The 13,536-nt window shown below is 38.0% G+C and overlaps 1 protein-coding gene across 7 annotated transcripts in view; it reads left to right on the top strand.

Annotated features, from left to right (window-relative positions):
* Ptbp3 (polypyrimidine tract binding protein 3) overlaps positions 1-13,536 on the top strand; it is a 76,452-nt gene that overhangs the window by 42,037 nt on the left and 20,879 nt on the right. For all 7 annotated transcript variants that reach the window (XM_052176566.1, XM_052176561.1, XM_052176564.1 and 4 more), the window contains one exon: positions 9,286-9,450. In XM_052176566.1, the coding sequence (XP_052032526.1) occupies positions 9,286-9,450 (165 nt within the window). The remainder of the gene's footprint in view (positions 1-9,285; positions 9,451-13,536) is intronic.

The following is a 13,536-nucleotide window of genomic DNA, read 5'->3' as shown; positions in this document are numbered from 1 at the left end:
ACTGGAAACAACCCAGATGTCCCCTCAACAGAAGAATTTTTATAGATTACAAATAAGAAACCTGTTCATAGTTAAACATTTAAGCAATTTAGAAAAATATGAAGAAAAATGCAAGCATCTGTTTGACCAGAGATAACTGATCATTGGTGCTAATATTCTATATATTCTTCTGTTGTGCTATATATGTAACTATATACAGATGAAATCCTGGTGTGTGAAGTGTTTTTGGTTTTATTCTGTAATATATTATGGACATTATTCTGCAGCAAGAGACAGATGATTTTGGATTTTTAACCACCACTGTTAGTCCTTTGATAGAAGACCTATACTTAGTCCAGGTTTTTGATAAGTATTGAAATGTTTTTCCTATTTTAAGGTTTTATAAATAGCACTGCAATAAACATTTTGGCATACATAGGACCTCATCTTACTAGGTCGTGTTTCTAACAGTGTAATCCCTGGGTTCAAGCATATGCATGTTTTAATATCTATCATGATTGATTTCTGTATTGAATGTTATTAAATACTTTTTAAAATCTTGTGTGCATGTGGTCATGCAGAATGTATTCATGTTTGTATGTCTAGGCTTACATGTGTGACTCTTATGTGTAGAGGTCAGAGGATAACTTTGGGTGTCATCCTTGCCTTCCGCCATGTTTGAGACTGTTGTTTGACACTGTGAACTCCAGGCTGGCTGGCCCTTGAGTTCCTGAGTACTCTGTCCTCACCTGAGCATCTGCTTTGGAGCAGAGGGACATGGCGGTGCTTGGGAAGCTTCCCTGCAGTTCAAGGGTCTCTCCAGCCCTCATGAATACACATGATAAAGTCATCTTATATCATTTGTAAGTGCATATTTTAATGGTTGTTAAGGACAATCATTAATTCAGCTATCTTTGGAACTTCCCCCCTCCCCTCTGTTTTAAACTGAAATTCCTTGTATTAAATAACAACTTTCCAATTTCTCTTTCCTTGGCCTCTGTCAACTGCCAGTCTAATGTCAGACTATGACTTTGTGTTTGGGTAGTTGAAAAATCATTTTTAGATATTGGTAACTTCCTTCAACATGGTCATATCATCTCACACCATGCTTCAAAATAACATTAAGATAAAAATTTCTTAAATTTTAAAAATATACTTATGTTTATAAATGTATATATGTATGGACTTGCCTGGTGCCCACGAACATCAGAAGAAAACATACAGTTGCTTGGAACTTAAGTCATGGATGGTTGTGCCACTGTGTGGGTACTTACAGACCCAACCCAGGCCCTCTCCAAGAGCAACAAGTACTCTTTGTTTGTTTGTTTGTTTGTTTGTTTTTCGAGACAGGGTTTCTCTGTGTGGTCCTGGCTGTCCTGAACTCACTCTGTGGACCAGGCTGGCCTCGAACTCAGAAATCTGCCTGTCTCTGCCTCCCAAGCAACAAGTACTTTTATCAGCTCAGCCCTCTCTCCAGCCCCTCTTCCATTATTTTGGTTACTTCTGGTTTGATATTTAAATCTTTGTTCTCTTGGATTTTTCTGTTTTATATATGTGATACCTATATGATATATGTGATATATATTATTATAAAGGCAGCACTTTTTTCCTCCTAATGGCAAAATAAGTTTCTTCTGGTTTAATAACCTATTTATTAATCTATTGATATGAAACTTATCCTAGTTTCATATCATGCCCTTTCTTCATGCTTACAATATGCATTTATATACACTTGTTAATAATAAGTGTATTTTATGTTCTGTGTTCATGAATTCTGTTCACTTGGCGTGAACTCCAAATCTAGCTTGGACCTGACTTTTCTATTCCATTCTTGCTTTTAGTGTGTACTGTAACTTAATTTATTGTAAAGCAATATATTGTCTCTTCAGAATTAAATGATTATAGTTCTTATAATTATTTTTGTTGTCTTGTTTTCTTTTAAAAAAATTGGATTGATTCTTTTTTTTTTTTTTTTGTAAATTTGGAAGTAATTTAACATTCGTCTCTCAATCCTTAGTACCAGTTTTGTTTTGTTTATTTTTCTTTTTTTATTTGATATATTTTTTATTTACATTTCAAATGATTTCCCCTTTTCTGACCCCCTACTCCATGAAAGTCACATAAGCCCCCTTCCCTCTCCCTGTTCTCCCATCCACCCCTTCCCACTTCCCTGTTCTGGTTTTGCCCTATACTGCTACACTGAGTCTTTCCAGAACCAGGGGCCACTCCTCCTTTCTTCTTGTACCTCATATGATGTGTGGATTAGGTTTTGGGTATTCCAGTTTTCTAGGCTAATGTCCACTTATTAGTGAGTGCATACCATGATTGATCTTTTGAGACTGGGTTACCTCACTGAGTATGATGTTCTCCAGCTCTATCCATTTGTCTCAGAATTTCATGAATTCATTGTTTCTAATGGCTGAATAGTACTCCATTGTGTATATATACCACATTTTTTGCATCCATTCTTCTGTTGAGGGATACCTGGGTTCTTTCCAGCTTCTGGCTATTATAAATATGGCTGCTGTGAACATAGTGGAGCACGTATCCTTATTACATGCTGGGGAATCCTCTGGGTATATGCCCAGGAGTGGTATAGCAGGATCCTCTGGAAGTTTTCTGAGGAACCGCCAGACTGATTTCCGGAGTGGTTGCACCAATTTGCAACCCCACCAGCAGTGGAAGAGTGTTCCTCTTTCTCCACATCCTCGCCAACACCTGCTGTTTCCTGAAGTTTTAATCTTAGCCATTCTGACTGGTGTAAGGTGAAATCTCAGGGTTGTTTTGATTTGCATTTCCCTAGTGACTAATGAAGTCGAGCATTTTTAAAGATGCTTCTCCGCCATCTGAAGTTCTTCAGGTGAAAATTCTTTGTTTAGCTCTGTACCCCATTTTTTAATAGGGTTATTTGGGTTTTTTTGGGTCTAACTTCTTGAGTATCTTTAGTACCAGTTCTGTTTTGTTTATTTTTCTATTAAAGTTTTTCAGTAGAATTTAAACATTTTCTTCATGTAAATCATAGTCGTCATAGTAGTTTTATTCCTAAGTATGTTAGTATAAATTACTAGAACAAAAGATAATTTATTAAAAACTTAGAGATTGGCCAAAGGGAAACCGTGAGAAATCCCAGTTGCTAGGCAACCAGGGTTACCCAAATGGCCTAGTTTATTCTTAGATAGCCTTGATTTCAACACTTTTATTCCAAACCTTACATCAAATATAAGTCAAAATGGAAAGTACCTGTTTACATATATATAAATGCTGCTTATTTTTTCAAAGCCAAGAACTCAGATAGATTCATGTCGATCACTCCCCACCCCCACCCCCCCAGTTTTTCTGAGCATCAGTATACCCCAAAGCAAGCATGTGACTCTTGGCCATGGACACAGTTGTCAAAGGGTCAATTCTATATGAAGTAGTTTTACCTTCTTGCTTTACTAAAGAACTATAGTTACTAAATATAATCATGTCATGTGGTTCAACATTTGAAAACTTTTTACTTTGAAGTTTTCTTGACTTTGTTAGTAGTGTATGAATTTGCAAAAAATGATTTTGTAAGATTTTACCTTTAAAATGTTCTCTAAACAATTATTAAAATGAATACTATATTCCAGAATATTCACTCTTATTCTGATTTCCATATTCTTAGCCTTAGAAATGTATTCTTCAAATCACACAGGTACTTTGTGTTTTATTTATTAAGGTAGAGACCCACGATGGTGCCCAAGTTAGGTTGGGCTCACTTGGTAGCCCAGGCTGACCTGCTACTTCCTTCCTTCTTTAGCACTGGTAAGAAGTGCTGAGATCACAAGTCTGTGCCACCATGCTCCCTGGGTACATTTACGGCTTATAGCAACTCTGTCTCCCCACTGTAACTTATTAAAGTCCTTGTGCTTGTTTGATTATACCGATTTTAATCATTCTAGTACTGTTGCCTTAACTGTCTAAAATCATCTCCCACAGTAATAATTGTATTGCACCATAATTTTTAATGCATTTTCATCTTCAAACACTTGTTTGTTTTTCTTAAATGTTTTTGCTTAGTTAAGAATTGCTACTAAAACTTGGTATTGTAGTAGTGCATTTTCCTAATCCCAGCACTAAAGAGGCTGAGGCAATAGGATTTTAGTTCAGGATTGTCCTTGGCTGCACCACGAAACCCTGTCTCACTCAGTACAAAACAAAAAGCTCAAGATCTTATTTTATAATTATGTCAGGTCCTTCCCCCTTTGAACTTTTATTTTCAAAAGTTCCTTTCTACCCTTCCTTTCCCTCCCTCTCTTCACTCCTTTCTTTGCCTCTGACCCCCTTCATCTCTTAGATGTTTGGTCCCATCTAACCCCTTTCAGTGCTGGTATTACAGGTGTGCACCACTGCACCCCACTTTAAAAGCATCTTCACTTTCTTGCCAGTTATTTAGAATGCTTGAGTCAGTGCTTGTGAACACCAATGCCTGTGCCGTCTCTATGGAATGTTGTGTCCTGAAGAGGACAGCATGCACTGTTCAGTCTCTTATTCTTCTGAAAAAGAGAAAAAGTGGAGAAGGAACAATAACAGCAAAACCCGCAGCAGCAACTACTCAGATAGAATTAAAATTAAGAGAATGGTTATTGACATAAAGTAAAGAAGTGAGAACAAATTTGTTTTTAATTCCACATGCTTTTGATATTGAATCATTTTAATGTGAGAGGAATGTTCATTATGTCTTTGCCTAAATATGCCAGACTGTTAACACCCAATGCAGAAGTAGTGACTGTATTTAACTAATTATAAAAGTCAGCTCCCCAATTACTGTGTCTGATAGCTGTCATATAGGTCATTTTATTTTGTTTTTGTTTGTTTGTTTGTTTTACAAGACAGGGTTTTTTTTTTTTGTTTTTTTTTGTTTTTTTCCTGTCTATCCCTGGCTGTTGTGGAACTCAGTAGAATAGGCTGGCTTCAAAATCACAGAGATCTGCCTGCTATGATTAAAGGCTTGAGCCACCACTGCCATCACTTGAGACACCCAGCCAGCTGTTATATTGAACGGGGTAAAATCCAGTCTTTGTTACGGGAATCTGTTGGCTGTAAGATGGCATTGATTAATATCTTATACTCATTAATTTGTGGAGTGTGTAGAATACTTCACATTTAATTCTAAGCCTGTATCTTTTTTTGATTGGCATCACCCACCTTATACACACCAATTAAAGTTTCAAATGGAAGTCTTGAGTTTGTTTTCAAACCTGTAAAAGCAGAACCATACTCATTTTCTACTAAAGTCTTACTGAGAAGCGCAGAGTGAGGTAAATGAGGTAGAGTGCCATGCTTAAAGCAGAACTGGGCCGAGACCCAGACGTGTTGCCTATAGAGAACAGTGTGAGAAGTAATGATACAAGCAAAATGCTCTTTTAATTCACGTATTGTTTTTAAAGGTGATGTTGCTTTAGGAACTGAACGTTGGGGAGTTTTGTATTATATGATATGTAAAAAAATGTGTTGACATAAAACCACTATTAAAATGTTTAGTATCTTTAAAGGATCATGTTTTCTTCATCCCATGTACTAACACTAGAACGGATAAAGAGATTAATTTGGCCTGTGCACATGTGCAGATTTGTGAAATACTTTGTATATTAAAAAAATTTTTTCTCATCCAGTTGTAGTTCCCACCTTTAATCCCAGCACTTGGGAAGCAGAGGCAGGAGGATCTCTTGTGAGTTCGAGGCCAGCCTGGTCTGCACAATGAGTTCCAGGGCCCTGTTGCACAGTGAAACTGTTTCAAAAGACAAAGATTTTCTCTAGTTTGTAAGAAGCATACTAAGTGTGTCAAATAGGAAAAAGAGCATGTACATAGGTGGCCTCAGTGGTGCATAGCTCTTCCAGAACCTGAGAGGCAAAGACAGTGGGATCTTTCTGAATTTGGGGCCAGCCTGCTCTACATAGTGAGTTCTAGGACAGCTGGAGCTACATAGTGAGACCCTATCTCAAAACAGTCAAACAAAAGAAAAAAGAACAAATGCAGGTGTAAAGACTGGAGTTTATTAAGCATACAAAAAGTAAGAAGCTTCCTGATTTGAGAAAGGCACTTACCTTAGTAAGGGTCATCATAGCCAGTACCAAGAACCCAAGCATCTCACATGGAAAAACTGTACGGAAACATTAAAACGACAATTAATTACTTAAAATATCAATGCTATGATTAAAATTTCCTAATTGAATATATGAAAATGAAAGGTGTATTAAATTTCTAGAACTTTTTATTCTGATTCACATTTTTCAAATTATCACCACTCTCAAGAAGTAAATGTGGCTAAGCATGGAGGAACATGCTGTACTCTCAGCTCTTAGGAGGCAGAGTGTGAGGCCAGCTGTGCCTACATGCGAAAATTTCTTTTCATGTGGGGGACACAAGACCCTGCATAAAGAAGTACAGGCAACTAAGGAATGCTGAAAGCTAGAGAAATAGTCTCCCCTTGGGAAGAATACACTGTTTTTAGCCTATACCAAGAGGTCAGCCCTGAAATAGACACACACACTCTCTCTCTCTCTCTCTCTCTCTTTCTCTCTCACTCTCTCTCTCTCTCTCACACACACACACAAACACACACACACTAAATATTGTAAGATATTGAGGATATTACAAATGTAGAAAAATGTGCAGGTAGTATAAAGTTTCAGTTCTCAAGCTTTTTTGTGACCAACCGTTCTTCATTATTTATTGGTATTTTGTATATTCATCCTACAAATGAGGAAGTTTCTTCTATAGACTAGAATTGGTAGTCAGCTCAGCACTTGCTAAGGTTGGTGGCACAGGCCTGTAATCCCATTTACTTAGGAGGTTCATGAGTTCAAGATCTGTTGAGGGCACTTAGTATATTTTAAGGCAAGCTCAAGTAACTTTGTGTAACTTTATCTTAAAATGAAAAAGCACCCCAGGAAGGCTCCAGTAGGATGCTTACCTGGTGTGCATGAGACCTTGAGTCCAATCCCTACTACTGGCCCCCCAAAAGAAAAAAATTATTATTGATATATTACTCCTGTCATCTGTAGGTCCCACTCATATTTTGCTAATTGTTCTGTTAATAATACCTGCATGTAGCAAAATGATATAGTTAGATTCATGTTTATGTTCTATTTGGTTATATCTTTTTAGTCATTTTAGACAAATTCTACCTTTTAATCTCATGCCCTTACTTAACATCTTTGAAAATGAAAGGCAGTTTATTTCCTATAATATTCCTCAGCATGTGTTGGTTTGACATTTCCTTGTATTCAGTTTAGAATATCTATCTTTGACATATGTGTAGAAGTGACACAGTCATGTTTACCAGGCTTCTGTACTATAGAAAAGGAACCCTCTCTCCTTTTATCCATTGAGGAGGGTAGTAGTTTGGCCGGTTATTTCTTGGATCCCCATTCTAAAATCCAAGGATACTAAAGGTACTTTTATAAGATAATGTAATAGCTGTATATACCATAAACACACATTATTGTGTATACTTGAAATACTCTCTAAATTATTTATAATATCTAATGCAACATGAAGGCTATGTAAATAGTTGTAATAGTGCCAGATATAGTGACATGCCCTTATGATACTCAGCACTCAGGAAGGAGGATAAGTTCTAATCCAGACCTTGCTATATAATAGTGAGACCTAGTTTCAACAAAACCCCCAAATACTTGTTATATTATTTTGTTCAAGGAATAATGATAAGTAAAAGGGGGTGTTTTCGTGTTCAGTATAGATAGTAATTCTCAGCCTTCCTAATGTGATCTCTTAATATACTTCCTCATGTTGTTTTGACCCTCCAACTATAAAATTATTTTTGTTGCTACTTTGTAACTGTAATTTTGCTACTGTTGTAAATTATAATATAAATATCTGTTGTGCAGATATTCTTAGAGTCCCTTGTGAAAGGGTCATTCAACCCCCAAAGGGGTCACAACCCATGGGTTGAGAACTGCTAGCAGAGACTGAAAATTTTCCATCCATGTTTAGATGTTATACCTACAGATAGGGAGAGCCCACCTTAAAAGGGGGAAGAAATACTATCTCATGCATTTGGATTTATCATAAATGGCTGTTCTTTACAAGCTGTCAGTTGTGAGCATTATGGACTTAGGGATTCCTGTTAATTTATATATTTCCTTTGATGTTCAGAATTCTCAGATTGGGCCAGTGCGAGCCCCTTTAAGCTGTCTTCCGTCTTTATTGTTTTGGTAATTTTTGCATTCTGAAAAAAATATAAAAAAATTACCACAAAATCAAAATTATTTCACACTTAACTTCTGTTTTTCTTGCCACAGTTCTGAAGCAGCTGGTTTTTAGAACACCTTGTTTCATTTTAGTAGAAATGTATTAGAAGCTTGTTTGTACACTGACGCCTTTTGCCAGGTTACCTGAATGATCACACTCAGGTGTCTGATCATTAGTTAGTCTGATCACACTCCACACTCAGCATCTTAGTTCATTGATTGTCCACCCCGTGGACTTCTTTTCCCTTCTCAGGCTGTCTCATGACATTGGGTACCCGTATCATTATGGGTTCCCTTCTAACTTCTTGGGTTCAGGCATTTTCGGCCAGCTGCCCCATCTGTCTTCATCCGACTCTTCTCATGCTCTTCAGGTGATAGCATTGAAGCCTCCCCTCCCCACTCCTGTACTCCCAAACAGAAACATATCATAAATATCTTCTCTTCTTTGTCTGGGTTGAGATTTCCCTTTGTAAGGCAGCTCTGGCCTGTGACTGTCCTCCTCAGCTTATTCATGATGTTTTGTGGCAAGAAGGCCTACTTCTACTGATGGTCTGCCTTCCCTACTGACACCAATCACATTTACACTTATACTATCTAAAAGCTTTAGACGAATTGTCCAGTAGTAGTGCACATCTTTACTCCCAGCACTCAGGAAGCAGAGGCTGTAGGTTTCTGTGAGTTTGCGGCTAAACTGACCTACAAAATGAGTTCTATGACAGCCAAGACCACACAAAGAATCCCCTCACCCCCAACATAATAGTGCTGGGACTAAAAGTGTATGTATACCGCTATTCCAAGCTTTTTCATGTAGATTTTAAGGAACAAACTCAGGTCATTGTGCTTACACAACAAGCACTTTATTGATTGAACCATCTCCTGAGCCCCATCTTAGGAAAGGAAAGAGGAACCAAACAGAAAACTTTGCTTTTAATCATAGCAAACTTGAGATATGCATCCAGATGTGTATTATATCATATGAGCTTCAGGGTGTGTGCATTGCTTCTGTGATTAAGAGTGCTCATTTTCTTTTTTATTTGTTTTTTTTTTTTTTGCCTTTTTTTCTAGAGAGCCCAGGCTGCACTGCAGGCTGTCAGTGCAGTCCAATCAGGAAACCTGTCCCTTCCTGGAGCTACTTCCAATGAAGGCCCATTGCTACCTGGACAGAGCCCTGTGCTCCGGATAATTATTGAAAACCTATTTTACCCTGTCTCTCTGGAAGTTCTCCATCAGGTAAGGAACAAACTCTTCAGAAAGCAAAATCAGTCGTGTTTTTTTTCCCTAACTCTTGGTAGTTATTGTCTGTTTTGTAAGTTGGATGTGATGGCACACAACTTTAATCCCAGCATTTAGGAGGGAGAGGCAGATTAATTTCTGAATTCAGTGCCAGCCTAATCTACAAAGCGAGCACCAGGATAACCAGAGCTATATATATAGACCCTGTCCCCCAAAAGGGGGGGGGGTTAACATCCTGAATTCATAGAAGAAATTGTATCAGGTATTTTTTTTTTTTTTGACATCCTCCCTTTTCTAAATTTTGTGTTTTTAAGACCTATGAACTACTGTTCTACAACTTGCTGTGTTGACCAGACTGGTCAGACTCAGAGATCTGCCTTCCTCTGTCTCCCAAGTGCTAGTATTAAAAGTGTGTCACTACACTTGGCCTAACTTGAAGGCCTGGGGTGTAGCTGAGCCTCAGGTGGCAGAGCATGTGGTATGAAGAATTTTCATCAGTATGTTCAATCCCTAATACCGGTAATTATGATAATAATACCAAACATTAGAGGGAAAATGATGGGTAAGAAAATTTTAGCCAGGTTTAATAGTACACTTATAATACTAGCACTTGAGAGGCTGAAACAGGAGGATTTCTACAAAATCAAACCCCCATGTCAAACATATCTTTGTCATTGCTTTAGTGCTATGAAAAGACACTACCCAAAGCAACGTTTACAAAAGAAAGCATCTAATTAGAGGTTCCTTACAGTTTCAGAGACTTAGTCATTATCATGTCAGGGAACATGGCAGCCAATGGGAATGATGCTGCAGAGATACCTGAGAGCTATAGAGCAAACAGAGATTAGGAATGGCATGGGCTTTTGGAACCCTGGAGCCTGCCTCCAGTGATGAACATACTTTTTCCAGCAAGGCCACACCTCATAATCCTTCTAATCCTATGAAAGAATTACACTCCCTGGTGACTAAACATTTAAATATATGCTCCTATAGGGACTGTCTCCTGAGTGTTAGGATTACAGGCTTAGTTTTTTTTTTAATAGCTAAGTATGAAATAAATGAAAGTATTGTATCTTTGTTAAAATCTAGATAGTTGCAGTTTCTTCAAAAAATTATGTTACCAAAGAATACAACTAATTTATTTTTTTGTCCCTTGTTATATTTGAATATTTTCAGTTTAAAATTCTGAGGAGGGAGCCAATGAGATGGCTCAGCAGGTAAGAGCACTTGCTTCCTAGCCCAGGGACATGAGTTAAGTCCCTGGGACCCAAATGGCAGAAGAAGAGATCTGACTTCTGAAAATTTTCTTCTAACTTGCCTACTTGTACTGTTGAACACATGAATGTGTGTGTGCATGCACAGGCACACATATACAAAAATACATTTAATTCTGAAGGGAAGATATATAGTAAGCTTCAGTATATACATGCATATATGATATGCATTGTGTAGATAATCACTTGTAATCCAGTATAATCTTTGTAGATCATTCATTACTGCATCTAAACTGTCTTATCAAAGATAGTCCACTAAATCGGGGCTGGTAGTATTTAAAATTTAAAAATTGGAAGGTTACCTAATCATACAATTTTCTAGTGGGTAAAACTGGACATACTTCCTCCAATAGGCCATATCTTGTAATCCTTCCCAAACAGTTCCACCAACTTGGGACCAAGTATTCAAACACGAGCCTTTGAAAGCCATTCTCATTTAACACTCCATGGCATCTCCATGGACACTGTAGACTTGTGACTACATCATAAAGTAAAGTCATTTTATCCACTTTCAAAAGTTCTCATATAGTTAAGCCAGGCCTTATCCCAAGCAAGCAATTGAGCATGACAGTGTTATCTCTGTGGTTCTGGCTTTAGCATCATGAGAACAGACACATGAGTAAGGGTTTGTGGAATCTTGTACAGTTAAGGAGAACTACTGGGCCTAGGCACTGTGTGCTAGCTGCCTGCTTTTGGTAGATCCTTGCTACTTTGAACCACAGAGTGTAAAAGTTCAAAGTTCCTTTTAAAACTCAAGTAAGTTCCTAATTGTAACCCCTGTAAAATCAAAAAGCAAATTATATAGTAGCACAGAACGTATATTACCATCCCTAAAGGGAGGAATGGAGGCATAGTAAGGAAATAGTAGACCAAAGTAAGACTGGAACTCAGCAGGGCAAATTCTAAACCCTATAGCTCCGTGTCCAGTGTCAAAAGGGCTTAGATGACTCCATCCCTCCAACTTTGCTGCCTGTAAGATACATCTCTTCTTTTGGCTGGTTTCATTTCCCATGTGCAGTTCTCCTTGGTAGATACCTCATAGCTCTGGTGTGTTTAATATCTTGGCATCTCCAGTGCAGTCCAAGCTGTCTGTCCTCTCAGGGCCTTTGTGTAGGGATATGCCTGGCATAAGTGGTTCTCCTATATTCTCCAGAAAAAGGTTCCACAGCCTCTTTATGTTGTGTCCTTCATGACTCTAAAGTCAAAACTCCTTGGATGACACTGCTATATTTAGCTGCTTGCTTTGGGATGAATCCTGTCCCCCTCCCCCCCCCCCCCCCCACCACATTTGCAACAGATTTTCTTTGTTGTTTTTTTTTCCCCAAAGCAGAAAATTCCCAATGCCTTTTCTTTATATAAGTTGGTAGCCTGATGGGTGGAAGAGCACCTCTCTATATTCCATTTCAAGGTTGGCCTCCTCTTAATCTTAACTCTTAGCTCAGCCTTGGCTTCTTTCCTGGGGCTCTTGTCTTCTCTTCAAACTGTGTATTTTGTACTTTTTCCCGTACTTTTATTCATTGTAGTTCTGCATAAGTGTGATTACTAAGAACCACATGGCAGAGTCAATACTAGGCTGTCTTGAAATTTCCTCCACTAAAGGAATTAGTCTGTTACTTTTAAATTAAGTTGCAGGCAAATTCTTAGGACAAGGGCAAAAAGCAGCTAGTCTTTGGCAAAAATGCCATGAAAAATGGTCTCTAGCCCAGCTGCTAATATTCACCCTTGGGGCTGGAGAGATGACTCATCGGTTAAGAGCACTGACTACTCTTTCAAAGGTCCTGAGTTCAATTCCCAACAACCACATGGTGGCTCGCAACCATCTGTAATAGGATCTGATGCCCTCTTCTGGTGTGTCTGAAGGCAGGGACAGTGTATTCACATAAAATAAGTAAAACTTTAAAAAAAATATTATTCACTCTCAGAAACATCTTAAGCCAGACCTCCACAGTACTCACAGCTTTCAACATACTATCTTTCAAGCTTCTACCAGGATGAACTACTAAGCTCTGCCTATGGTGTCCAATCACTTTTCTAATTCAAAATCCCAAAATGTCTACATTTCTCAAAAAAAAAGCCAGCATGGTCAGGTCTGTCACTGCAATACTCTGCTCCCGGATACCAGTTTCTAGGGTCCAAGGATTCGAACATTTGAGCCTACTGGGGGCATGCTCATTCAAAGCACCACATGTGCCTTTGGATCTATATGACTAGATGGAGAGTTATAGTATGGCTGTGTGTGTGTGTGTGTGTGTACACAAAACTGAAATATATCAGAACTCAAAAATTATAAACAAACAAGAGCTCTTAGACAGTCTTTTACTTGCCCATCATATCAGTTATGATAGGACTTAGATTTACTTCCAGCGTTCTTTGCTATGCATGTAAATTCTAAATATATTAGTTAGTAGGACTACTTTATTCCTTTCAATAATTATCTGAGTACCAGTTTGAAAATAAATACACCTGTAAAGCATTTCCTAGATGCTTTAATGGTGGTGTTCGTAGACACCCTTGTCCTTGCCTAAAAGTAGTTCAGTAGTTCAATGATTGGTTGCATTGTTCTGTTAAATTTGTTTTCTGTTTATTGAACAAAGGAGCATTTAACAGTCAAAGCCCAGGAGGTTTGAATTGTAACTGGTTTTTAGTTTGTTTATTTCACAATGTGACCCATCATCAGAGTGTTTGCATTTGCTTCTGTAATGTTGTGGTAATTTATATTCTTATAAAAGATATTTTTAAACTTGTGACTTAACACTGCCACCACCCAACCAGTGTGTTAATCTGTATCATGAGACTTTCTTTCTTATAT

Source organism: Apodemus sylvaticus, chromosome 3 (assembly GCF_947179515.1).
Source record: "Apodemus sylvaticus chromosome 3, mApoSyl1.1, whole genome shotgun sequence".
NCBI lineage: Eukaryota > Metazoa > Chordata > Mammalia > Rodentia > Muridae > Apodemus > Apodemus sylvaticus.
The sequence above is the reverse complement of the archived record's forward strand: the minus strand, read 5'-3'. Positions and strand labels throughout refer to the sequence as shown.